General features: G+C 44.0%; 1 protein-coding gene across 1 annotated transcript; it reads left to right on the top strand.

The window, feature by feature from the left end:
• The first annotated feature begins 325 nt into the window (after nucleotides 1–325).
• On the top strand, nucleotides 326–16324 carry LOC114597284 (lysosomal acid lipase/cholesteryl ester hydrolase-like). The gene is made up of 10 exons (XM_028729691.2): nucleotides 326–743; nucleotides 1321–1429; nucleotides 2487–2604; nucleotides 3444–3642; nucleotides 10353–10462; nucleotides 10947–11083; nucleotides 11839–11985; nucleotides 12923–12994; nucleotides 14568–14633; nucleotides 15404–16324. Exons 1-10 carry the CDS (start codon nucleotides 694–696, stop codon nucleotides 15635–15637), a joined length of 1242 nt encoding a protein of 413 aa, XP_028585524.2. The 5' UTR covers nucleotides 326–693; the 3' UTR covers nucleotides 15638–16324.
• Nucleotides 16325–21160: the final 4836 nt, after the last annotated feature.

Raw genomic sequence — 21160 nt, 5'->3', positions numbered from 1 at the left:
GATTGGAAGTCTAACACAAAGGTAGGATGAGGGGTGGTGGATGGTGATGGGAAAAGGAATTATTTGTGGGATTGAGTGTAAGTACCGTATGTTTGAACACTTTTAAGGATTGTATGTCAAAAAAAAAAAAAAAAAAAAAAGGGAAGTGGTAGGCTGGCCCCACCTCAACCCCACCTGGCTCTGTGTGGAGATAGGACTTCCAGCTCTGTTCCTTCCAGAGGGGGAGAGAGTATTGTCAGAACTTGGGGCGGCAAAGCATGCTGGGTAGGGAGGAGGTGGGTACAGCACTCTCTCCTAGAACACCATGAGAAGGGATAATATATGCCTGCAGGTTCACCCAGGAACATGTTAGGGTATTTCCATTCCACCTTAAAAGGGAGCAGGCTTTGTGAGTCACAGAGTCTGTGTATTTCCTGTTCACAGGAAGTTTATGTTTTGTCTATGCTTTCGTTTCTCTCTCTGTGCCTGAGACACTGAAGCAGGCAGTCATGTTTTTTTCTTTGTTCTGACCAACGCTGAATAAACTTGTAAATATGCTCTTCTGAGTGCATCTTTCTCTGTGCGAACTCAGCTGAAAGAGCGTGCACCAGCCTTGGAATGTGGCTTGCTATTTCTGAGGCTTCGTGTCGCTAATTGACTGATACTGTATCTACGGGAGATCGATGGATCGTCTAGCATCGGCGTGGGGGCGTGATGGTCTTTGTCTCCCTGGCAGTATCCCAACAGAACAGAGACTCTCATGAGTAAGGGCTGCACTCATGATGGCTTTTAGCTGGATGAGTGGGCATGGAGAAGTGATTGAAACAACTACTCAGCAGTCTTGAGGTTAATGTAATGGAAACTGAACCCAGGCACCTTGGCCACTCTTCATAGATCAGACCCATCCCAGTCAACCCTTTGTCCTGTGGGACTATGAGACTGAAATAGCTCTTTTCCTTGTGCCGAGTCTGTACCATTTCCTTACATACAAGAAAGAGAATCTGAGGACATGTTTTGGGATGGGGGCCAGGGCATTTGGGCTCGGCTTCAAGGATCAAAATCCCCTGGGAAGCAATTGGAGCATATTGAGCAACAACAACCAGTGTTGTTCTAGGGTAATGCCACAGGTTCTGTACAGCAGTCCTCCCCGCTGCTAGTAGAAGAAGAACACTGCTGAATCAGGCCAAAGGTTCATCTAGCCCTTTTATCTCACCTTTCAACACCCATCATGTCTCCTCAAGATCATTCTTCAATATATTGAGTCCCCCCCCCCCCGAAATCTTTTTCATTAAGGACTCATGTTTTCAGACTAGAGATCCTGTAGTTCTGTTTTATACACAGGTCCAAGATGTGGCTGTTTTGGGGAGTGGCCTGCTTAGTCCAACAGGCTCTGACATCTGAAGAATTCAGCAGTAGAAGACATCTGAATCCTCAAGAATTTATGACTATTGTAAGTTAATAATTCAGATGGCCTTGAAAACAGTGGACCATGTTCCTTATAATTTCATTTTTAAAAGAGTTTTCAAGAGCACATGCATTTCCAGGAAGAAACTCCATGCTTGGCAGGAGTTATTTCAAACTGCAAGTTTATCTGATCGTGTTTGAAACAATACTCTCTTGGCCAGATTAACTGATCTAGAAGACACAGTTGGCTTTGATAACTCCTTCTCGGAGCAAAGGTTTAGGAGCCTGGCTCCTCAGTGTAAATGTTGACATTTGCTGCACATGCATTAGCTGAAGCCTTAGGCAGCAGATTCATTATATTTCTCACGGTGAGACATTTCTTTGTAGTTGCTTACCATACAGATTTGGTGTTCTGCATCATATCAGTACAGATTTCCTTTTTGTCTTTTTGTTGTGGAATGGAGAAAACCACAGTCTCTCTGTGGTTATGTACACTTCACACAAATATACCAGATAGGGGAAAGGAGGAATAAATTTGATTCAGTTCGCATTTCAAGCTGAATATACATGATTTGCATTTTCTGGAACAATACACAAAGCCATCCTTCAAAATTGGCACGTCTCCAATTTTTGTGTGCTGTTCTCCAGCCAAGTAATGGAAAAAGAAATGCATATACCAGAGTAAAGTGTTTTTAAAAATACATATACAAGTGAAAATAGCATACAAAAAAATCATTTTATTAGGCAAAAAAAGGTGTGTTTTGGGCAAAAAAGGTATGTTTTGGGCAAACTTGCATACAATCATGTGTACATCATGAGAGTTTAGGGGAGGGATAGGAAACCTAAGGCCCTCCAGATGTTGTTGGACTACAACTCCCATAATCCTTGACTCTTGGCCATGCTGGCTGGGATTGATAGGAGCTGGAGCCCAGCTATAGCCACAGATTTCCCATTCCTGGTGTAGGACTAGTAAAGTTACTTCACAATAATCTTGGCCCTCAGAGGTTTTTGTCCTAGGAGATATTCAAGCAATTGTCCCAGAAATCGAATGATCAGATTTATTTATTTTTTAATCTAGCATTTCTATTCTTCCCCACTCACAGCCCGAAGTTATCCAGTATTGGGGATACCCCAGTGAAGAGTATACAGTCCTGACAGGGGATGGCTATTACCTGCAGGCAAACAGAATTCCACATGGAATACATAGTTCTGGGAAGACAGGTAATTTTGAAATTTAGCAGTAAATGCATTAAAATGCCACATGCCATGCCTGATATCCCTATGTTCAATGTTACCCAGACTTCACTATTTTTTCTTTCACTCAACTTTATTTGGAAGCAATATTATAAATAAAGGGAGAAATTGTTGCAAGTTGGCTGAAATCACTTGAGTTGTGCTTAGTTGTAAACACACTTGATGATTCCTTCTTCATTATATCTGAGCAACAAGGTTTCCCAGATTAAACAATAATTCCAAATTATCAACAGTTAGAATAATTATCCATTCTTCTATTCATAGCAGAACACTATGAAATATCTTAGGTGGTGTGGGGTTTGGTTGAGTGGCTTTTTTATGCCTTTTCAAAAATCAGTGCAAATATTAACTATCTCCTGATTCTTAGGAGAGTTGTTTAGAAACAGCCACAGCAGTTGTGGTCTCTCTTCAGTGGCAGGCAGCAATCACCTCAGAGACACAGCGTTTCACCCACAGGAGAGGCAAGGTCCATGTACCTTCTCACCTCACCTACTTCTGCTATCTTTTGCCAATACTTCAGCACTGCATCTCTGGATTGCTTGGGAAAAGTAGGCGGGGACATGTTGGCAGAAGAGAAAGTGGGTGGGAAAAGAAGGGTCATGGCGTTTTATGTAGGCTTACACAAAGCATCGTTGCTAGTCTTCACACAATCTATGGAAACATTTTCTGAGGTCCTAGGAAACGTCTGACTCATCTCCTTTGTACTCCCTGCACCTACTCTGCTTGGCCTTGGGCTAGATACCAGTGGGAAATGTTGGTGCTCTGTGAGTGCCCATTCTCTATCTAATGTTGTCTTTGTTTTCCAGGGCCTAAATCAGTTGCGTTATTGGTACCTGGTAACCTTTGTGAAGGCAGGTGCTGGATTTCAAATCTTCCCAGCAATAGTCTGGGATTTGTTCTAGCAGATGCTGATTATGATGTCTGGATAATAAATAACAGGGGGACCACCTGGTCTAGAAGACATCAAAACTTCTCAGTAGACCAAGAAGAATTTTGGAATTTCAGGTAAGTACAAGGGGCTATTGTTGCTTGGATGAAATGCTTCATAGATGTATTTATTTTTATCATCATCATCATCAATCTTTATTATGGTCGAGACCCAACAAATCCCCTTCATGGATCACTGCCTTGCCGTGGCGAAGGGGCTTGAAGAACTCAGAGAAGCTATGAACTATGCCAAGCAGGGCACACAAGATGAACAAGTCATAGTGGAGAGTTTTGACCAAACGTGATCCACCTGGAGGAGGAACCGGCAAACCACTCCAGTATCCTTGCCAAGAAAACTCCATGGACAAAGACAACAGGCATATAAAAGTTATGACGCTGGAAGATGAGCCCCTCAGGTCGGAAGGCGTCCAACATGCTACTGGGGAAGAGCGGAGGGCAAGTACAAGTAGATCCAGAGCTGATGAAGTGGCTGGGCCAAAGCCGAAAGGACGCTCAGTTGCGGATATGCCTGGAAGCGAAAGGAAAGTCCAATGCTGTAAAGAAAAATATTGCATAGGAACCTGGAATGTAAGAACCATGAACATGGGTAAGTTGGAGGTGGTCAAAAATGAGATGGCAAGAATAAATATTGACATCCTGGGCATCAGTGAACTAAAATGGACGGGAATGGGCGAATTCAGTTCGGATGACCATCACATCTACTACTGTGGGCAAGAAACCCGTAAAAGAAATGGAGTGGCCATCATAGTCAACAAAAGAGTGGCGAAAGCTGTACTGGGATGCAATCTCAAAAATGATAGAATGATCTCGATACGAATCCAAGGCAGACCTTTTAACATCACAGTAATCCAAGTTTATGCACCAACTACTGGTGCTGAAGAAACTGAAATTGACCAATTCTATGAAGACTTACAACACCTTACAGAAGTGACACCAAAGAAGGATGTTCTTCTCATTATAGGGGATTGGAATGCTAAAGTAGGGAATCAAGAGATAAAAGGAACAACTGGCAAGTTTGGCCTTGGAGATCAAAATGAAGCAGGGCAAAGGCTAATAGAGTTCTGTCAAGAGAACAAGCTGGTCATCACAAACACGCTTTTCCAACAACACAAGAGACGACTCTACACATGGACATCACCAGATGGGCAGCATCGAAATCAGATTGATTATATTCTATGCAGCCAAAGATGGAGAAGCTCTATACAGTCAGCAAAAACAAGACCTGGAGCTGACTGTGGCTCAGATCATCAGCTTCTTATAGCAAAATTCAAGCTTAAACTGAAGAAAGTAGGAAAAACCACTGGGCTGGTAAGATACAATCTAAGTCAAATCCCTTATGAATACACAGTGGAAGTGATGAACAGGTTTAAGGATTTAGATTTGGTGGACAGAGTGCCTGAAGAACTATGGATGGAGGCTCGTAACATTGTACAGGAGGCAGCAATGAAAACCATCCCAATGAAAAGGAAATGCAAGAAAGCAAAGTGGCTGTCCAACGAGGCCTTACAAATAGCGGAGGAGAGAAGGCAAGCAAAATGCGAGGGAGATAGTGAAAGATACAGGAAATTGAATGCAGATTTCCAAAGAATAGCAAGGAGAGACAAGAAGGCCTTCTTAAACGAGCAATGCAAACAAATAGAGGAAAACAACAGAATGGGAAGAACCAGAGATCTGTTCAAGAAAATTGGAGATATGAAAGGAACATTTCGTACAAAAATTACCATAATAAAAGACAAAAGTGGAAAGGACCTAACAGAAGCAGAAGACATCAAGAAGAGGTGGCAAGAATACACAGAGGAACTATACCAGAAAGAAATGGATGCCTCGTACACCCCAGGTAGTGTAGTTGCTGACCTTGAGCCAGACATCCTGGAAAGTGAAGTCAAATGGGCCTTAGAAAGCACTGCAAATAACAAGGCCAGTGGAAGTGATGGTATTCCAGCTGAACTATTTAAAATTTTAAAAGATGATGCTGTTAAGGTGCTACACTCAATATGCCAGCAAATTTGGAAAACTCAGCAGTGGCCAGAAGATTGGAGAAGATCAGTCTACATCCCAATCCCAAAGAAGGGCAGTGCCAAAGAATGCTCCAACTACCGCACAATTGCACTCATTTCACACGCTAGCAAGGTTATGCTTAAAATTCTACAAGGAAGGCTCAAGCAGTATGTGGATCGAGAACTTCCAGAAGTGCAAGCTGGATTTAGAAGAGGCAGAGGAACCAGAGACCAAATTGCAAACATGCGCTGGATTATGGAGAAAGCTAGAGAGTTCCAGAAAGACATCTACTTCTGCTTCATTGACTATGCAAAAGCCTTTGACTGTGTCGACCACAGCAAACTATGGCAAGTTCTTAAAGAAATGGGAGTGCCTGATCACCTCATCTGTCTCCTGAGAAATCTCTATGTGGGACAAGAAGCTACAGTTAGAACTGGATATGGAACAACTGATTGGTTCAAAATTGGGAAAGGAGTACGACAAGGCTGTATTTTGTCTCCCTGCTTATTTAACTTATATGCAGAATACATCATGCGAAAGGCTGGGCTGGATGAATCCCAAGCTGGAATTAAGATTGCCGGAAGAAATATCAACAACCTCAGATATGCAGATGACACAACCTTGATGGCAGAAAGTGAGGAGGAATTAAAGAACCTTTTAATGAGGGTGAAAGAGGAGAGCGCAAAATATGGTCTGAAGCTCATAATCAAAAAACGAAGATCATGGCCACTGGGCCCATCACCTCCTGGCAAATAGAAGGGGAAGAAATGGAGGCAGTGAGGGATTTTACTTTCTTGGGCTCCATGATCACTGCAGATGGTGACAGCAGCCACGAAATTAAAAGACGCCTGCTTCTTGGGAGAAGGGCAATGACAGGCCTAGACAGCATCTTGAGAAGTAGAGACGTCACCTTGCCAACAAAGGTCCGTATAGTTAAAGCCATGGTTTTCCCAGTAGTGATGTATGGAAGTGAGAGCTGGACCATAAAGAAGGCTGATCGCCGAAGAATTGATGCTTTTGAATTATGGTGCTGGAGAAGACTCTTGAGAGTCCCATGGACTGCAAGAAGATCAAACGCATCCATTCTTAAGGAAATCAGCCCTGAGTGCTCACTGGAAGGACAGATCGTGAAGCTGAGGCTCCAGTACTTTGGCCACCTCATGAGAAGAGAAGACTCCCTGGAAAAGACACTGATGCTGGGAAAGATGGAGGGCACAAGGAGAAGGGGGCGACAGAGGACGAGATGGTTGGATAGTGTTTTCGAGGTTACCAGCATGAGTTTGACCAAACTGCGGGAGGTAGTGGAGGACAGAGGTGCCTGGCGTGCTCTGGTCCATGGGGTCACGAAGAGTCAGACACGACTAAACGACTAAACAACAACAACCCAACAAATCATTACAAAGCAATACACAATTCAGACAGCCTGTTGTTGTTGTTGTTTAGTCGTTTAGTCGTTTCTGATTCTTCGTGACCCCATTGACCAGAGCATGCCAGGCACTCCTGTCTACCTCCAGGTTAAATTTGGTCAATTCTTGTCCATGTCATTTTAGCCTCGGAGAAGAAAGTTCCCTCTCTTCCCAGAGGGTTCTTCATTCTCCAAATGTCAATTAAGTCCATATTTTCAGTCATATCAAAAAATGTCTTTGGTAGTCTTCCATCCTTAGTGATTATTTGCCTTTGTGCCTTGTCCATATTTGTGGATACAACACCATTCATATCTCCCATCAGAATCATATTGTAGTCCAAATAGTCCATCAAGATTTCATGTAGCTTTTTAAAGAATTCCGATTTCCCTTCATTTGGTGTATAAATACCTATTATCAAAAATTTATCTCCTTGTATTTGGATTTCAATTGCTACAAATCTTCCTTGTTCATCTTTAAAGATAAATTTAGGTGATAGGCTCTCCTTTGCATAAAGTACCACTCCTCTTTTTTTAACTTTGTCCGATGAGATAAATTCTTGGCCCAATTTTTTATTACTCAATAGTTTCCTGTGTAGCCTTGTCACATGCGTTTCTTATAAACAAATCAAGTCTAATTGCTCTTTTTTCAATAAATGAAACACTCTCCTCCTTTTTTCCGAACTGTTGAGACCATTAACATTCCAACTCAAGGCCTGCAGCGCCATCCTGTGGCTACTTTGGTGCTCCCCCAATTGCCCCCAAAGCTTGCTCCTCTTCTGTTGGTGGTAACGCTGGTTCGTTAGCAGGGGAGTCCAGTCCAAAAGACAATGCTGAAATGTCCAGAGTACCCTTACTTGGTGATGTTCTCTCCCATACTCTTTGCTCCAATCCTCTGTCAGGTGATCCTCTTTCCGCTATTATTGGCTCTTTTCCAATTCCCTTCTGTAAATCTTCTTCGTAGTTGTACAGGAACTTAGCTTTATCTTCTACTGATCTTATCTTTATTTTTCTTCCTTTAAAACTAAAGGATAGGCCTTGAGGAAATTCCCACCTAAAGTTGATTTTGTTCCTTCTCAACAGTTCAACCAGATCTCTGAAGTTAAATCTCAAGTTCAAAAGATATTTAGGGATATCTTTAAATATTTCCACTCTAAATTGGTGTATTACCAAGGCCTCTTCGTAATGCCAACTCAAGATTTTATCCCTCTCTTCCTTAGATCGAAGTGTAATCAAACAGTCTCTTATTCTGTTCTTCTCCTTCTTCCGTCCTCTTCCAAGTCTGAAGGCTCTCACAATTTTAAATTCCTCTTTTTGCAGATCCCGGTTCCAGTAGGTTACGAATTCCTCTGTAAGATAGTCTATCAAAGAGTCTTTTTCTAGTTCAGGTACTCCCCGAATTCTCAAATTTGTCTGTTTCTCCTTGAGCTCAAACATAGAAAGCATCAACTTCTGGTCTTGTACTTGGTTCCTCACATCTGGGACCTCTGTTTCCAATTGTGCTACCTTCGCTTCACCAGTAACAATCTTTTCCTTAACTTCCTCTGCAGTCTGTCTGGTTGAATTGGACTCCTTAACTAATGTCTCTATAGCTTCTGTATTAGAATTAACCTTTTGTTCCAAACTTTTTATATTTTGTGTATTTTGGTCCAATTCTTGTGAGTTTTGGTCCAATTTTTTATTCATCTGTTCCAAGGAATTATTAATTTTACTCAAAACAAGTGCCCAATCTTCTTCCAAAAGCATTCCTCCTTTTGGTTTAGTATGCATTGATGCAACTGCAGAGGAGACAGGAGGGCCAGATCCCAGACCTTGTTGTCTTTTCCTGTAAAGAGGGATCTATTTTTTCTTTCCCATCTGCCATAACACTCAAGACCCTCAAGGACAAATACAGTCCCAGAGTTTTATCTTTAAGACTGGAAAATTCCACTCCTTGTAGCAATTTCAAAATCCTCCTCTAGAGGGAAAAAGTTATTGTTTATCTTGTATTAGTCCAAAGTATCCTTTCTCTCTCTCTTTTTTAAAGTTACAATAACAAGTTGCACCAATATAATTAGTATCAAACCTTGACTTTAGTTCAGAAAAAGATAATTGAAACTTTTAAACCAGGAGAAAATAGTTGAAACAATGTTTCACTCACTGACAGTCAAATAGTCTATTCACAGTCAATGCGGAGCTCCGAAATGCAGCGATTTTAATGGCTGCCATTCCCAGGTACCGAGTGGTGAAAAGTTAATTTTCCCGTCTTTTTCTGCAGGCAAATAATGTCCAAAAATCCTCCCCCTTTCCCCCCTGCTTCCAAGGGGGGGCCCTCACTATTTTTGTACTGGAAATTTAAAGATTAAACAGAGTCTTTCAGGCTTTAGTTTAAGCCCCTTTGCTTCCGACTATTTACAAAGAGAGGGAGGCGGACTTCCTGTTTTACACCTCCCCCATTCGTAGCCTAATTCAACTTTTAAAGATCCAATTTCTTCACTCTACTCACAGGTAATTACTTTGAGTCCGAATGTCCACAAGAAAAAGTCAGCGCTCTCCGGCAATGGCTGTGCGGCTTCACTCCGTGAAAGTAGCAGTCAGTTCGCAGCACTGCGCTGCTCACCCCACTTCGCTCCGGAGCCCCTAAATGGGATTCCCTGCGAGTAGGGGAGGCGCTCCTGGTGCCCTGCTGAATCCCCACGTTCCCAGGCTTTCTCCACCTGGGATTTCTAGCGGGTTCCCACCTTTGCCGCAGCGGGCGACCCAGTTTCCATGGAGCCAGTTCCTCCGCTTAGAGAAACTCCGCCATTCACCGCTGGCGCTAACCCGGAAGTCTGGGAAGTGGTTCAATTTTGTGGTTTGCCTCCAGTGCCAGAATATCTTAGGCCAGTCCTAATACAACTAGCATATAAGACCATGAACAATTTGGCATTTAGATTACCTGATAAATGGCCCACTCTTGTACAGATATGTTAGTTCCTCCAGACATATTGTGAAGATACACCATTTTGCCCAGACGTTCCAGGATGTACACCTTTTAGACTGCGTAAAGGGGCTTCTGAATTACCATTTAAATTTAACACAGTTGAGCGATTTCATATAATTTCATATAATTCTTTAAAATTATCCTTTAACGTGTGGACAACGTACATATTTGAGAACCTATTGGGCTAGGTTAAGGGTGATATAAATATTTAAATAAATCATAAATATATATTTACTCTTTCTCTCCTTACTCTTTCAATAGGACAATAAGCTTACAACGTTATCCTCCAAAAGTAAGGGTATCATATGTAATGTATGGTACCTTTTGTATTTAGACATTAATGTCCACAACTGTATCAATTGCAGACAGGCAAAATTTCACCTATATTCTGTGCTTGTCTTTCAGCTTTCATGAAATGGCAATTTATGATAATCCAGCAGCCATAGACTTTATTCTGCAGAAAACTAAGCAAAAAAGCTTGTATTATATTGGCCATTCCCAGGGAGGTACAACGGGTAAGTTAAGAAGAAAAGAATGAAATACCTTTTATTTTCTTGCCTTTTTGCATTATCAGGGACTTGCTGGGGGTGTGGTCCAGTCTCAGTCTCTAGTTCAGAAAAGAAAAAGACAGATTAAAGCATAGCTTTTAAAAAAGAAAAGAAAAAGCAGAGTTCACATAAGTTCCATGAGAAAGTCTTTTCAGGATCAGGACTTCAGTATACAGGATCAGGCAGCGTACACAGCTCTTATCAGTTCCACAGCCATGAAGAATGTCCATCTGTGGTGCAAATAAATTCGTTGAATGACAGGCATTTCAAAAGAAGAGAGATGGGAAACTTTTGACCTTGCAGATATTTGAGATTCCAGCTCCCATCAGCCCCAGCAAGCATGGCTGATGGGCTCCAGCTCCTGCAACACCTGGAGAGCCACAGGTTTTTTTAAATCTCTTATTTGTTTGTTTGCAAGTGCTATGTTTAGAATTGTTTTTTTCCCCTCCAGGTTTTATTGCCTTTTCAACCATGCCACAGCTTGCTCAAAAGGTTAAACTCTTCATGGTCCTGGCTCCTGCCTACACATGCGAAGGCATCAAAGGACTCCTTTCCTTAATTATACGCCTTCCTCAAGAATTGATAAGAGTAGGTATTATTCAAGGCCCATAATTCTAATATATATTTTTCCCCTGCACCTTTATGGAGAGTTAGTCTTCCTGCCATCCGCTTCATTTCCTTATGTTGAGTGTGAGCTTGAAGAATTAGAAGGTTTGGATCACATGAACATTTGTAGCATGATAAGGTCCAAGTAGCCAAGTAAGATTGTCTTCCAAGAACACGGTCTTAACAGTGAGTCCCTAAGTGACTGTGAAGGCCAATTCTGGATCCACATGTCCTTCCACAATGCTTTTTGGTGGCTGCTCCCAGACAGGATGAAGAGGGATGCTAGAAAGGAATGGTTGACATTCCAACCTGCATGCGTCACAACCAGTACCATTTTAATTCTGCTGCTGTTTAGCTTCTGCAAAATACTCTGTTATTCATCTTACAGTCCAGTATTGAGAATGCCCTTTTCCAGGACCCCACTCCCAAACTTTTAAGGAACTATCAAGAAGGCCCCATCTGCCAATCTTAACACCTGAGAGGTTGTGTGGGAAGAAGTTGTTGGAGAGCACCCCCTTAGAAATCTCTCCTCAGCTATCCAGAGCCAGGCCACATCAGAACCTGGCAGCAAAATTGCCTAGAATGCCCAGGCATATCACCTTACGTATGCTTGAAGAAAAGTGGTATATAACTGTAACATAAAGGAGATCTGTTCCTAACAGGAACTTCAATGCTTCCTTCCAAGAAAGGACAATTATTTAGTAATGCTTCAGATTTTTTAAATTTTATCTTTACAGCCTATATGCGGCAATAAAGAATTCTGTTTTTTCTATTACAAACTAAAAGCCAACAATGCCAAGTGGTGCAGCTATCCAGGGATTGACAAACTTTGTCTCCAACTCATGTCCTTATTCCAAGGACACAATGAGAAAAACCTAAATGTGGTAGGTAGTTTTATTCTCTATCATTTATTCATTTATTTCTTTTTGAAAGAACTTGCTGTGTACATATACAAAACAACAAAAGAAAATCAAACAAACAAAATAGAGTACGGTATTTGCCATAATTTTGAGTTCCTTTACATAGTTCTTCCATGTTGAAATTCTAGAGGCCTCTTTTAATAAATGTTGATCTATCTTTTAAAATTTATTTTCAAAATTAACTTCTTGTCTAGTTGGTAGTTGGTCATTTACGCATGGCCATAGAAGAGGAAATGCACAGCACTACAAAAACCAAAGAAGTTTCAGAGTGAATAATTTCCAGATGCAAAGTTAGAAAGAATTACTACTTTAGGGCAGGCTGTGACCAGGTGACCTCTGTGCCTGCTCCATGTGCTGTCCAGGTGCTCACTGTTGAGAGGCAGCTTCAAGGCCCCTGTTCTTCCGTGAGCCCCGTGAGCCAGTGTGGTGTGTGAGCCAGTGTGGTGTAGTGGTTAAGAGCGGTAGTCACGTAATCTGGGGAACCGGGTTCGCGTCTCCGCTCCTCCACATGCAGCTGCTGGGTGACCTTGGGCCAGTCACACTTCTTGAAGTCTCTCAGCCCCACTCACCTCACAGAGTGTTTGTTGTGGGGGAGGAAGGGAAAGGAGAATGTTAGCCGCTTTGAGACTCCTGAAGGGGAGTGAAAGGCGGGATATCAAATCCAAACTCTTCTTCTTCTTCTTCTTCTTCCTTCTTATGGCTCTTTATCAGCTGGATTCACTATGGGTGGGGGATACACATCTAGGTACCCAGACACCTCTTCATCAGAAAGCTGCTTCCTTGTGCAGCATGAAACTGTTTTTATTGCTGTACTGACATGATCTTGTGAATGCAGGTGTTCCTTGAAAACTCTTCAAGAATGTGAATATAAAAAGCATTTTCTTTTCTATTATTCTTCCAGAGTCGAGCAGATGTGTATCTTGGAATTTATCCTGATTTTACTTCTGTAAAAAATATTGCACACTGGAGTCAGGTACATTCTAACAAATATCTTCTCAGCTTCTCAAAGAACGGGAATCAAAAGTCTGACGTTTAGACTTGCCTGTTTAGTTTCTCATGTTTCTGTTTTGGTACTAAGGTTTCCATTTCATTTTATAAAAGTGTAGTTTTCCAGATTACCAGACCACTCAAAAGTTATATTCTAGATACTTCAATATTCAAACATGAGCTGTAACAACTCTTTGGATCTCATGGGAAGAACACAGGAAGCTGCCCTTTACTGAATCTGCCCATTGCTCCTTTCAGTTCGGTATTGTCCAGGGTTGCAAACTGTAGTATGTCCCAGCCCTACCTGGAGTTGCCAGGAATTAAATCCGGAACCCTCTGAGTGCAAGGCAGAGACTCTATCACTGATCTATGGCTCTTCCTGAATATTTAATTTTTACATTATAATTCTTCCTTATGTTCTTCTGCCATTGCTTATTCTCCTTGCTGCTGAGTTCTACAAGGGAAACAATGAGACTAAGGAGTAGGAAGCTGACAGGCAGGCGGGGGTGGGTGGGTGGAGGAGGGAAGATGGAAGTTGGTGGGGTACTGCCCCATGCCATGCACCTGAGTGCACTAACATCCACTAAATCCTCACATTACGCAGAAGGTGAAACATATTGCAGTGGTCTTGGCAGCTGAAGATTAGTGAAGGCTGGGCAAAAGAAGAGGTCATTATTGTGGGCACAGGCACCAATTCTATGGGGTGAGGATAGCTCCTCCCTCCCAACATATGCAGGAATGGGGCTGAACGCCCTCAATCTTGAGGGGCTGGGCTCAGTTTTTTAATATTTTCTCACAAATGAGGATGATAGATATGTTAATAACCTTCTACCTGACTTTCCAGAGACACCACTGTTATAAGCAGAGCTTATGGTCCTATCATTGGCCAGGATGGATGGGTGGGAATTCTGATACTGTCAAACCTCGGTTTCCGAACAGCTCCATTTTGGAACGCCTTGGCTCCCAAATGCCAAAAACCTGGAAGTAAAAGTTCCCATTTTTGAATGCTTTTATGAAGCCAAACAGAAGGGACGCAGGTGGCGTTGTGGGTAAAAGCCTCAGTGCCTAGGGCTTGCCGATCGAAAGGTCGGCGGTTCGAATCCTCATGGCGGGGTGCGCTCCCGTTGCTCGGTCCCAGCACCTGCCAACCTAGCAGTTCGAAAGCACCCCCGGGTGCAAGTAGATAAATAGGGACCGCTTACTGGTGGGAAGGTAAACGGCGTTCCATGTGCTGCGCTGGCTCGCCAGATGCAGCTTTGTCACGCTGGCCACGTGACCCGGAATTGTCTCCGGACAGCGCTGGCCCCCGGCCTCTTGAGTGAGATGGGCGCACAACCCCAGAGTCTGTCAAGACTGGCCCGTACGGGCAGGGGTACCTTTACCTTTATGAAGCCAAACATCCGACGCGGCTTCTCTTTGAGTTCAACAACCAAATTTTGACTGTAACCAAGATCTCTAGATTTTGAATTTTCTTGTGGCCCTCCATCTTTCAAGAGGATTTTGTTTTTTGAATGTGCACCAAATTTCAAATTGTGTATAAGTCTTTCCCATCTTTTTAGGTTGCTAAAACCAACCAATTTAAGTATTTTGATTATGGATCAAAGAACAAAGCTGTCTACAACATGGTAAGTGTTTTGGATTCTAATGAGAGATTTTGGCGGTAGGTTAAATGTTTAATGTGAACCGTGTTGCGATTTCTGAGTTCTTATATAATTCCTTTGGGTGAGATAACACCAAAGACACCAAAGAACTGGTTGTAATTATGTGTTTATCTATGAAAGTGCATGCGTTTAATGAGTAAGGGCATAGAAAACTGCCTTATCCCAAGTCAGACTATTGATCCACCTATCTGTCTATACTGATTGGCAGCAGCTCTGATTCTAAGCCCTACTAGAAAACCTGAGGGACATATGACCTTCTACACACAAACCAGATGCTCTACCAGTGAGCTACCACTCCCCTCTAGATTTTGCCTTTTGGGATCCATTGAGAGCCTCCTTCCAGGCCAGATGTGCAGCGGGGCTTAGCTGAGACTAGTCTGCTGTTATTTGCGGAAGTAGCTGCCTCTCCTATGTTACTCCACCTTTCAGCTGTTGGGGGGGGGGGAGGCTGAGCAACATCATCAAAGCCCTACTGCCCCTCAGGCTCACAAGGAGACCCTCCCTCTGTCCTGAAGAGCACATCCTCCTCATGAGCCATGAGGACTCTTATTCCATTTGCTATTCATGCTGCTCCAGAGTAAGGAGTTGGATACTTAATAGATAGTTAAAGAATGGGTTTCAAGGGACAGATGTTAGGCATTCAATGTATCTGAAGACCCAAAATATGTCTTTAAAAAGAGGAAAATAAATAAAAGTGAACCTAATTTTCATCTTTCTGTTCTTTTTCTCAACAGAGTACACCCCCATTTTATAAGATAGAAGACAGTACTGTGCCAACAGCTGTGTGGAGTGGTGGGAATGACCTTATTGTAACCAAAAAGGCTATTAAATGGCTGCTCCCTCGAATCCCTCATTTAGTTTTCTATAAGGATATTCCTGAATGGCAACATACAGATTTTATCTGGGGTCTTGATGCACCAGACAAGTTGTTTAAGGATGTGCTTTCTCTGATGCAAAAGTTCAAATAATGTCTTAATATGAGGGGCAAACTATATATCTGATATTAATGCAGACACATTTTTAAAAAGTTTTACATTGATTGTTTTCTGTACTTATGTTCTTCTTTTCTGTTGCAAATAATATTAAAGGTTGGCTAGCAATGACAAAAGGATCTAAGGAAGAAAAATACACAATAAAATTGATGGTAAAAATCTAACAACATGCAGGGGCACAGCCTGTAGTACTAATTATTATTATAATATATATTCATATTATATTGTGTTACCATGCATTATAGAATAAACTTGCTTCTTTTCTTCAATGAATCATGGAATTCCTTGCCAATATGAAGGGACCCCTAAAAGCCCAAATAATATGCAGCTTGGAATAACTTTTTGTATTCCAGCGGAAGGTACTCCAATTCCGACTAAGCCACCCAACCAGAGGTCAGTGAGGGAAATGTCACACATTGCTCAGGTTTGGCTATCAAGACCATGAGCCTCCATAGGGGGGCTGTCTCTTATTTTAGCAAATGTTTTCAACTGCTTGACCCCTGTAATACCTTCCACGTAAAAGAAGCTAATCGCTGGCTGGCATTGTGTACACCTGGCTTTGCCAGACACAAGGGAGCCTATTACTGTTGAGACTTTGCGGTTGATCTGGGGCAAGTTAGGCAGTGTTTGTTGGTCCACGTTTGAGGTCCAGTTATTTGCAGTTTGTCTTGGTACCTGGCTCTTGCTCCAGCATGGAATGGTGGGGGGGGGGGGGGAGGCAGGGAGGCCTGCCGATAACCCTCCAACGCCACCATTAAGAAGCAGAGGTTCTCCATATACAGTGGTACCTCTGGTTGCGAACAGGATCCATTCCAGAGCTCTGGCCGCATCCCAAGGAATTTGCAACTGGAATTCTGTGCATGTGCACGGCGCGGATCGCACGGGAACAGGAGCTGGATTGGGGCTGCTCAGCTGGGGAGGTGCAGGCTCCATCACACTTTCCGTTGAGAGGTTTGCGGCTGCACTCCCCTCAAGGGGGAAGTTTAAAGGAGCCCCCATCTCCGCATCAGAGCCCCTGCACCACCTGAAGGCAGCCAGGCTGAATAGTTGCTGGGGTTGGGGAAGGTGGAGGCAGCCCGGAAGCTGCATCTGAGAGCCCCTGCACCACCTGAAGGCAGCCAGGCACTCCTCAACTGAGCTGCCTGATCCCGCTCCTATTTGCGTGCAAGCAGGAGTGGAGACGGGGATCTCTTGGCATGAAGCCTCCACTCCACTTCTGAGAGATCCCCACCTCCACTCCTGCTTGTATGTGAGCCCTCCTCTCCTCCTCCTCCCCCATCCCCAGCATGGAAGCTATGGGCCTGCTGGGGTGATGGAACTCATGCCCACAGAGAGGGCTCTGAGTGCCCTCTCTGGCACGCGTGCCATAGGTTCACCACCACTGAACTAGGACATAGTATACAAAGGCAATGCCAACAGACCACACTTCATCCACAATTGACTGTGCAGCACCTGAAAATTAAGCAGCTCATTAGTTGAGGAGGAAAACACATTAACTATATTATTCAAAAATTCCAGCATGTGCTTACACAACGGTATTGCTGTTCCAAAGTTGTGTGTGTGTGTGTGTGTGTGTGTGTGTGTGTGTATGAATACATATAACATATATGAGAAAGCCCACTTCCGAGCTAGGGAGTAGGTGGGGTTGTGGGCTTCACGCCCCTCCCCCACGCTCGCGGGGCTGGCTTCAGCCCCCGCAATAACAGGGAATCCTCTGATACGTCAATGGGCTGGCCCGGGAGGCGTGGCCTAGCTGCATTTAGGTCTGAGGGTTTCTCTCTTTTCTGCGCTGCAGCTAGCTAGGTTTTTTGGCTCCTCGAGACTGCTCGACTGGTGAGGATTTTTATCCAGCGCCTCGTGTGTGCTTGCTAATTCTCTTGTTGTTTTCCCAGGTCGTCTTCGTCCATAGCCTGCTGAGTGGTAAAAAGGAGAGTGATTTTATCGGAACTACTGCAGCTTTAAGAATCCGGCACCTTTGCCAAGGAGCGGTCCCCGAATATATTTTAATTGTGCTACGAGGCTTTGTTTTCCTCTTCAGTTGTTTCCCCGTAGGTTGCTCAAGTCGGGCAGCGCGCTGATTTGCAGTAGGGGCTGGGAGCGGATCTTACCTTACAGTGGGTGATTCCTCGCCCACAAACTTAATTGCTTTGGGAGCCCCGTTCACCCGCCCGGGTAGCTGCCCGTTGCTTCTTCAACCGTGACCGCTCGGCTCCTTTCTACGGCCATTCTCATCTTCTCTGCAACAACGCGGGATTCCCTGAAAGCCCCCCGCTCAGCTCCTTCCTACGGCTGTTCTCATCTTCTCTGCAACTACTTGGAATTCCCTGAAACCCTCCTTCAATCTTCCCCCCAGGCGCTTCTTTGAGGCAAAGCCGTGCAGACGGGAGCAGCGACATTTGCGGGCTGCTTCAGCACTCGCTAGAGGTTTGAGGGTTGCCCAGTATTACTTTCCGGTAGCGGGGAGGACCACATAGCACGGAACAGCCATTTTCCTCGGCGGAGGGTTGCTTTAGCGTTGGTAGTCTGCTCGTCGTGAGGTCTCAAAAAGCATCTTAAATCAGAAGCCGGAGGCTTGAATCAGAAGCCGGAGGCTTGAATCAGAAGCCAGAGGGGGTGCCTTGCTTTTTGTCGAGCCTACCGCTTCACGGCGCGGCTCTGCCATAATAATTCGTTACCGCCTGAGCCTCAGCGTCTCTTTTACTGAGCTGCCTCATTTAACTGGGCGAAGTGTAGCTTTATAGCTGGTCCCCCTGCCTTAATTTTCTGCCGCTAGATTGCCGATCACCGTTGCGGCTCTTTAAGTGCCCCCCTTCTTCTATTCCACGGTTTGGGGCTAGCATTAAGTGTTTTTTCTTTTCTTTATTGTCCTAGCTGCTGCTTTACGTCCTGGGTCTAATAGCGGGCGTTCAAAAAGCATAGTGGTTGCCTGGGTTATGGCGCTTGAAGCCGAGTTATGCCCACACTGAGAGGCTGCACACGCCATTTTAAATAAGGGCTTTATACAGGTAAATGCTAGCTCACGGTCACCACGTGGCTAAGCCAAATCCGCCATTTTGAGTGAGGGCATTGTGCAGACACGTAGCGAAGCAGCGTCCACCATCTTGACTGAGGGCATTGTTTGGGGCAATTGGTGAAGCTGAGTCCACCATTTTGGCCAAGGGCATTGTGCTGGCAATTCAGCATAACAGGAATTTATAGGCCTATTTCAACAGTTTTTTGCAACCCTTTCAATAAGAGATACTCAGCTTGATTAGGCTATTTGAGCAATTGATTGCTTTTAAGCAACCTATCATTTTGAATTTATAAATAAAATAAATAAATAATAAATAATTACAAAAAACTAAATAAATAAATAACAAATATTACAAGAAATTTAAATAAATAAATAATAAAAAGTATAATAACATATATATATATAGTGGGGGCTACACTGTGTACTGAGCATTGAGCATTGCAGGGCAATTATTCTGCCAGTGTAGATAATACTGAGCTAGCTGGTGCATATTGTCCATATTCCACTGCCCAGTGTAGGCAACACTGAACTAGCTTGCTTATAGGGGGGTTCTTTACTGCCCAGCATAGGTAATTCTGAACTAGCTGGACCACAGTTATACAATTTACTTGCTGGTGTAGTTGATACTGAACTAAGTTGCTGAACAGCTGGCTCACAGTAACGTAATTACTGACCACCGTAAGTGATTCTGAGTGCACCTGTATTTGCCATGGCATCTGGGAGAAACCAACAGGCATCATCTCGTAATGGAAACAGGGCTAGCGCACAAGGCGGAAGGCAAATGCCTGCCATGCAGTGCGACTCTCAAGCATCTGCTCAATTTTTCTCACCCTTCAAAACCTTCTATATGCAGTGTAGGCCAGGTGTGAAGGTGCACCCAGCTCCTCCACCTGCATCACAGGATTACATACCTGACACCCTCACCAGTAATCAGGAGCACCCCAGCACCTCAGCTTCTGGTTCTGGCTCTGCCCCACCAGTAATCACCTCTGTTACCTGCCCCCTAACCCGCTCCCAGTCTTCTTGCTCCCTTAGGTCTAAATTGGGTCCTTCAGGCGGTAGAGCGCCTCCCAAGGGGCCATCTGGTAATAATCCTCAGCAGGCCATAGATGTGCCCAGTATTTTTCAGGAATCACCACCACTGCCTGCAACAACGGAAGGGAATTCTGCTTCCTCTTCCAAGGATGATCAACAGAGACATCAGGACGCGCCTGCAGTTGCTGCACAGTCCACAGTTACCGGTGAGGAACAGGGTGGAAAAAGAAAAGCCAAAAAGAAGCACACGTCGAAGAAAAGCAAGAAAAGCAAGACATCAGACTCCAAGGATTAGTCAGGTACCTCCTCTTCTGATTCAGATAGTGACGCCTCTATGGAGAATTACTAGGGTTTGGGTGAGGAAATTTCCGGGCTCCCCTTGTGGGTGCACGAGAGGTGGGCCAATTCCCATCGTAAGTCCTTTAATGGGTCCCTGGAATGGAAAAGGGGGTCATTGGTGGAAGATGTAAAAACATCCACCAATGTGTCCACCGACTTCATATTAGGAAACCACTTATCCCAAAAGAAGAGAACCAAGATTCTCAATGGGGACTACATTCACATATTTACTCTCCTCCCCCCGACTAAGATGACAGGGAAAGGAGAAAAGAAACGTTTGTATGGGAAGCAGAGGTATAGGACCCCCTGAGCGGAACACACTTTTGAAAATTGGTTGGATGGGTATCAGATATTTATGGGGTAGTTTCGGTGGCTTATCCCAAACGCGCGATGCATCTCATCGCACACATGGCGCATGTGAGAAGGGCATTTGCCCTAGCCAGGGAGAACGCTGCTTTATCTTATGATGAAGATTTCCATAGAAATGCTTCCCTTTTACCATCCACTCGCTGGGACCTGAGGGACCAGAACTATTGGATGGAGCACGTAGGCCCGTATGTTAATAAGAAATCGCAGGATTCCTCTAAGACTGCGAAGTTGGAGCCAAAGTGGCGACAGCCATGCTGGGACTTCAACAAGGAGGTCTGTTCTTGGTTGGCATGTAAGTATGCTCACAAATGTGAGAGGTGCCTCGGCAGCCATCTGGCCTCTGTGTGCTTTAAGGGTAAGCAGCCCTTTTGGGGTGGAAGGGGGTACTCACATCAAGGCACAAGGGGTACCTCTGGACAACCTCAGGGGACTGCTGGGAACCGCCAGTAATAACTCTCTAGGGTTAGCCTTCACTCCAGTCAATTTACATCCCTTAAAAACTCTACTAGATAGTTACCCTGATAAAAAAGCAGCCAGATACCTTTGGGAGGGGTTCTCATTAGGCTTTAGAATCCTGGTTTCTTTCCCTCCAAACCCTTGTGATCCTCCTAATCAGAAATCAGTAAGGGAAATGCCAGAGATTGCGAGAAAGAAATTTCAGAAAGAAATTGCAGCTGGGAGGGTGGTCGGTCCCTTTAAGCAACCCCCCATCAATGGTTTGCACATTTCCCCACTGGGCATTG

The sequence above is a fragment of the Podarcis muralis genome, chromosome 6, assembly GCF_964188315.1.
Source record: "Podarcis muralis chromosome 6, rPodMur119.hap1.1, whole genome shotgun sequence".
NCBI lineage: Eukaryota > Metazoa > Chordata > Lepidosauria > Squamata > Lacertidae > Podarcis > Podarcis muralis.
This window is presented reverse-complemented; position numbering and strand designations above follow the sequence as displayed.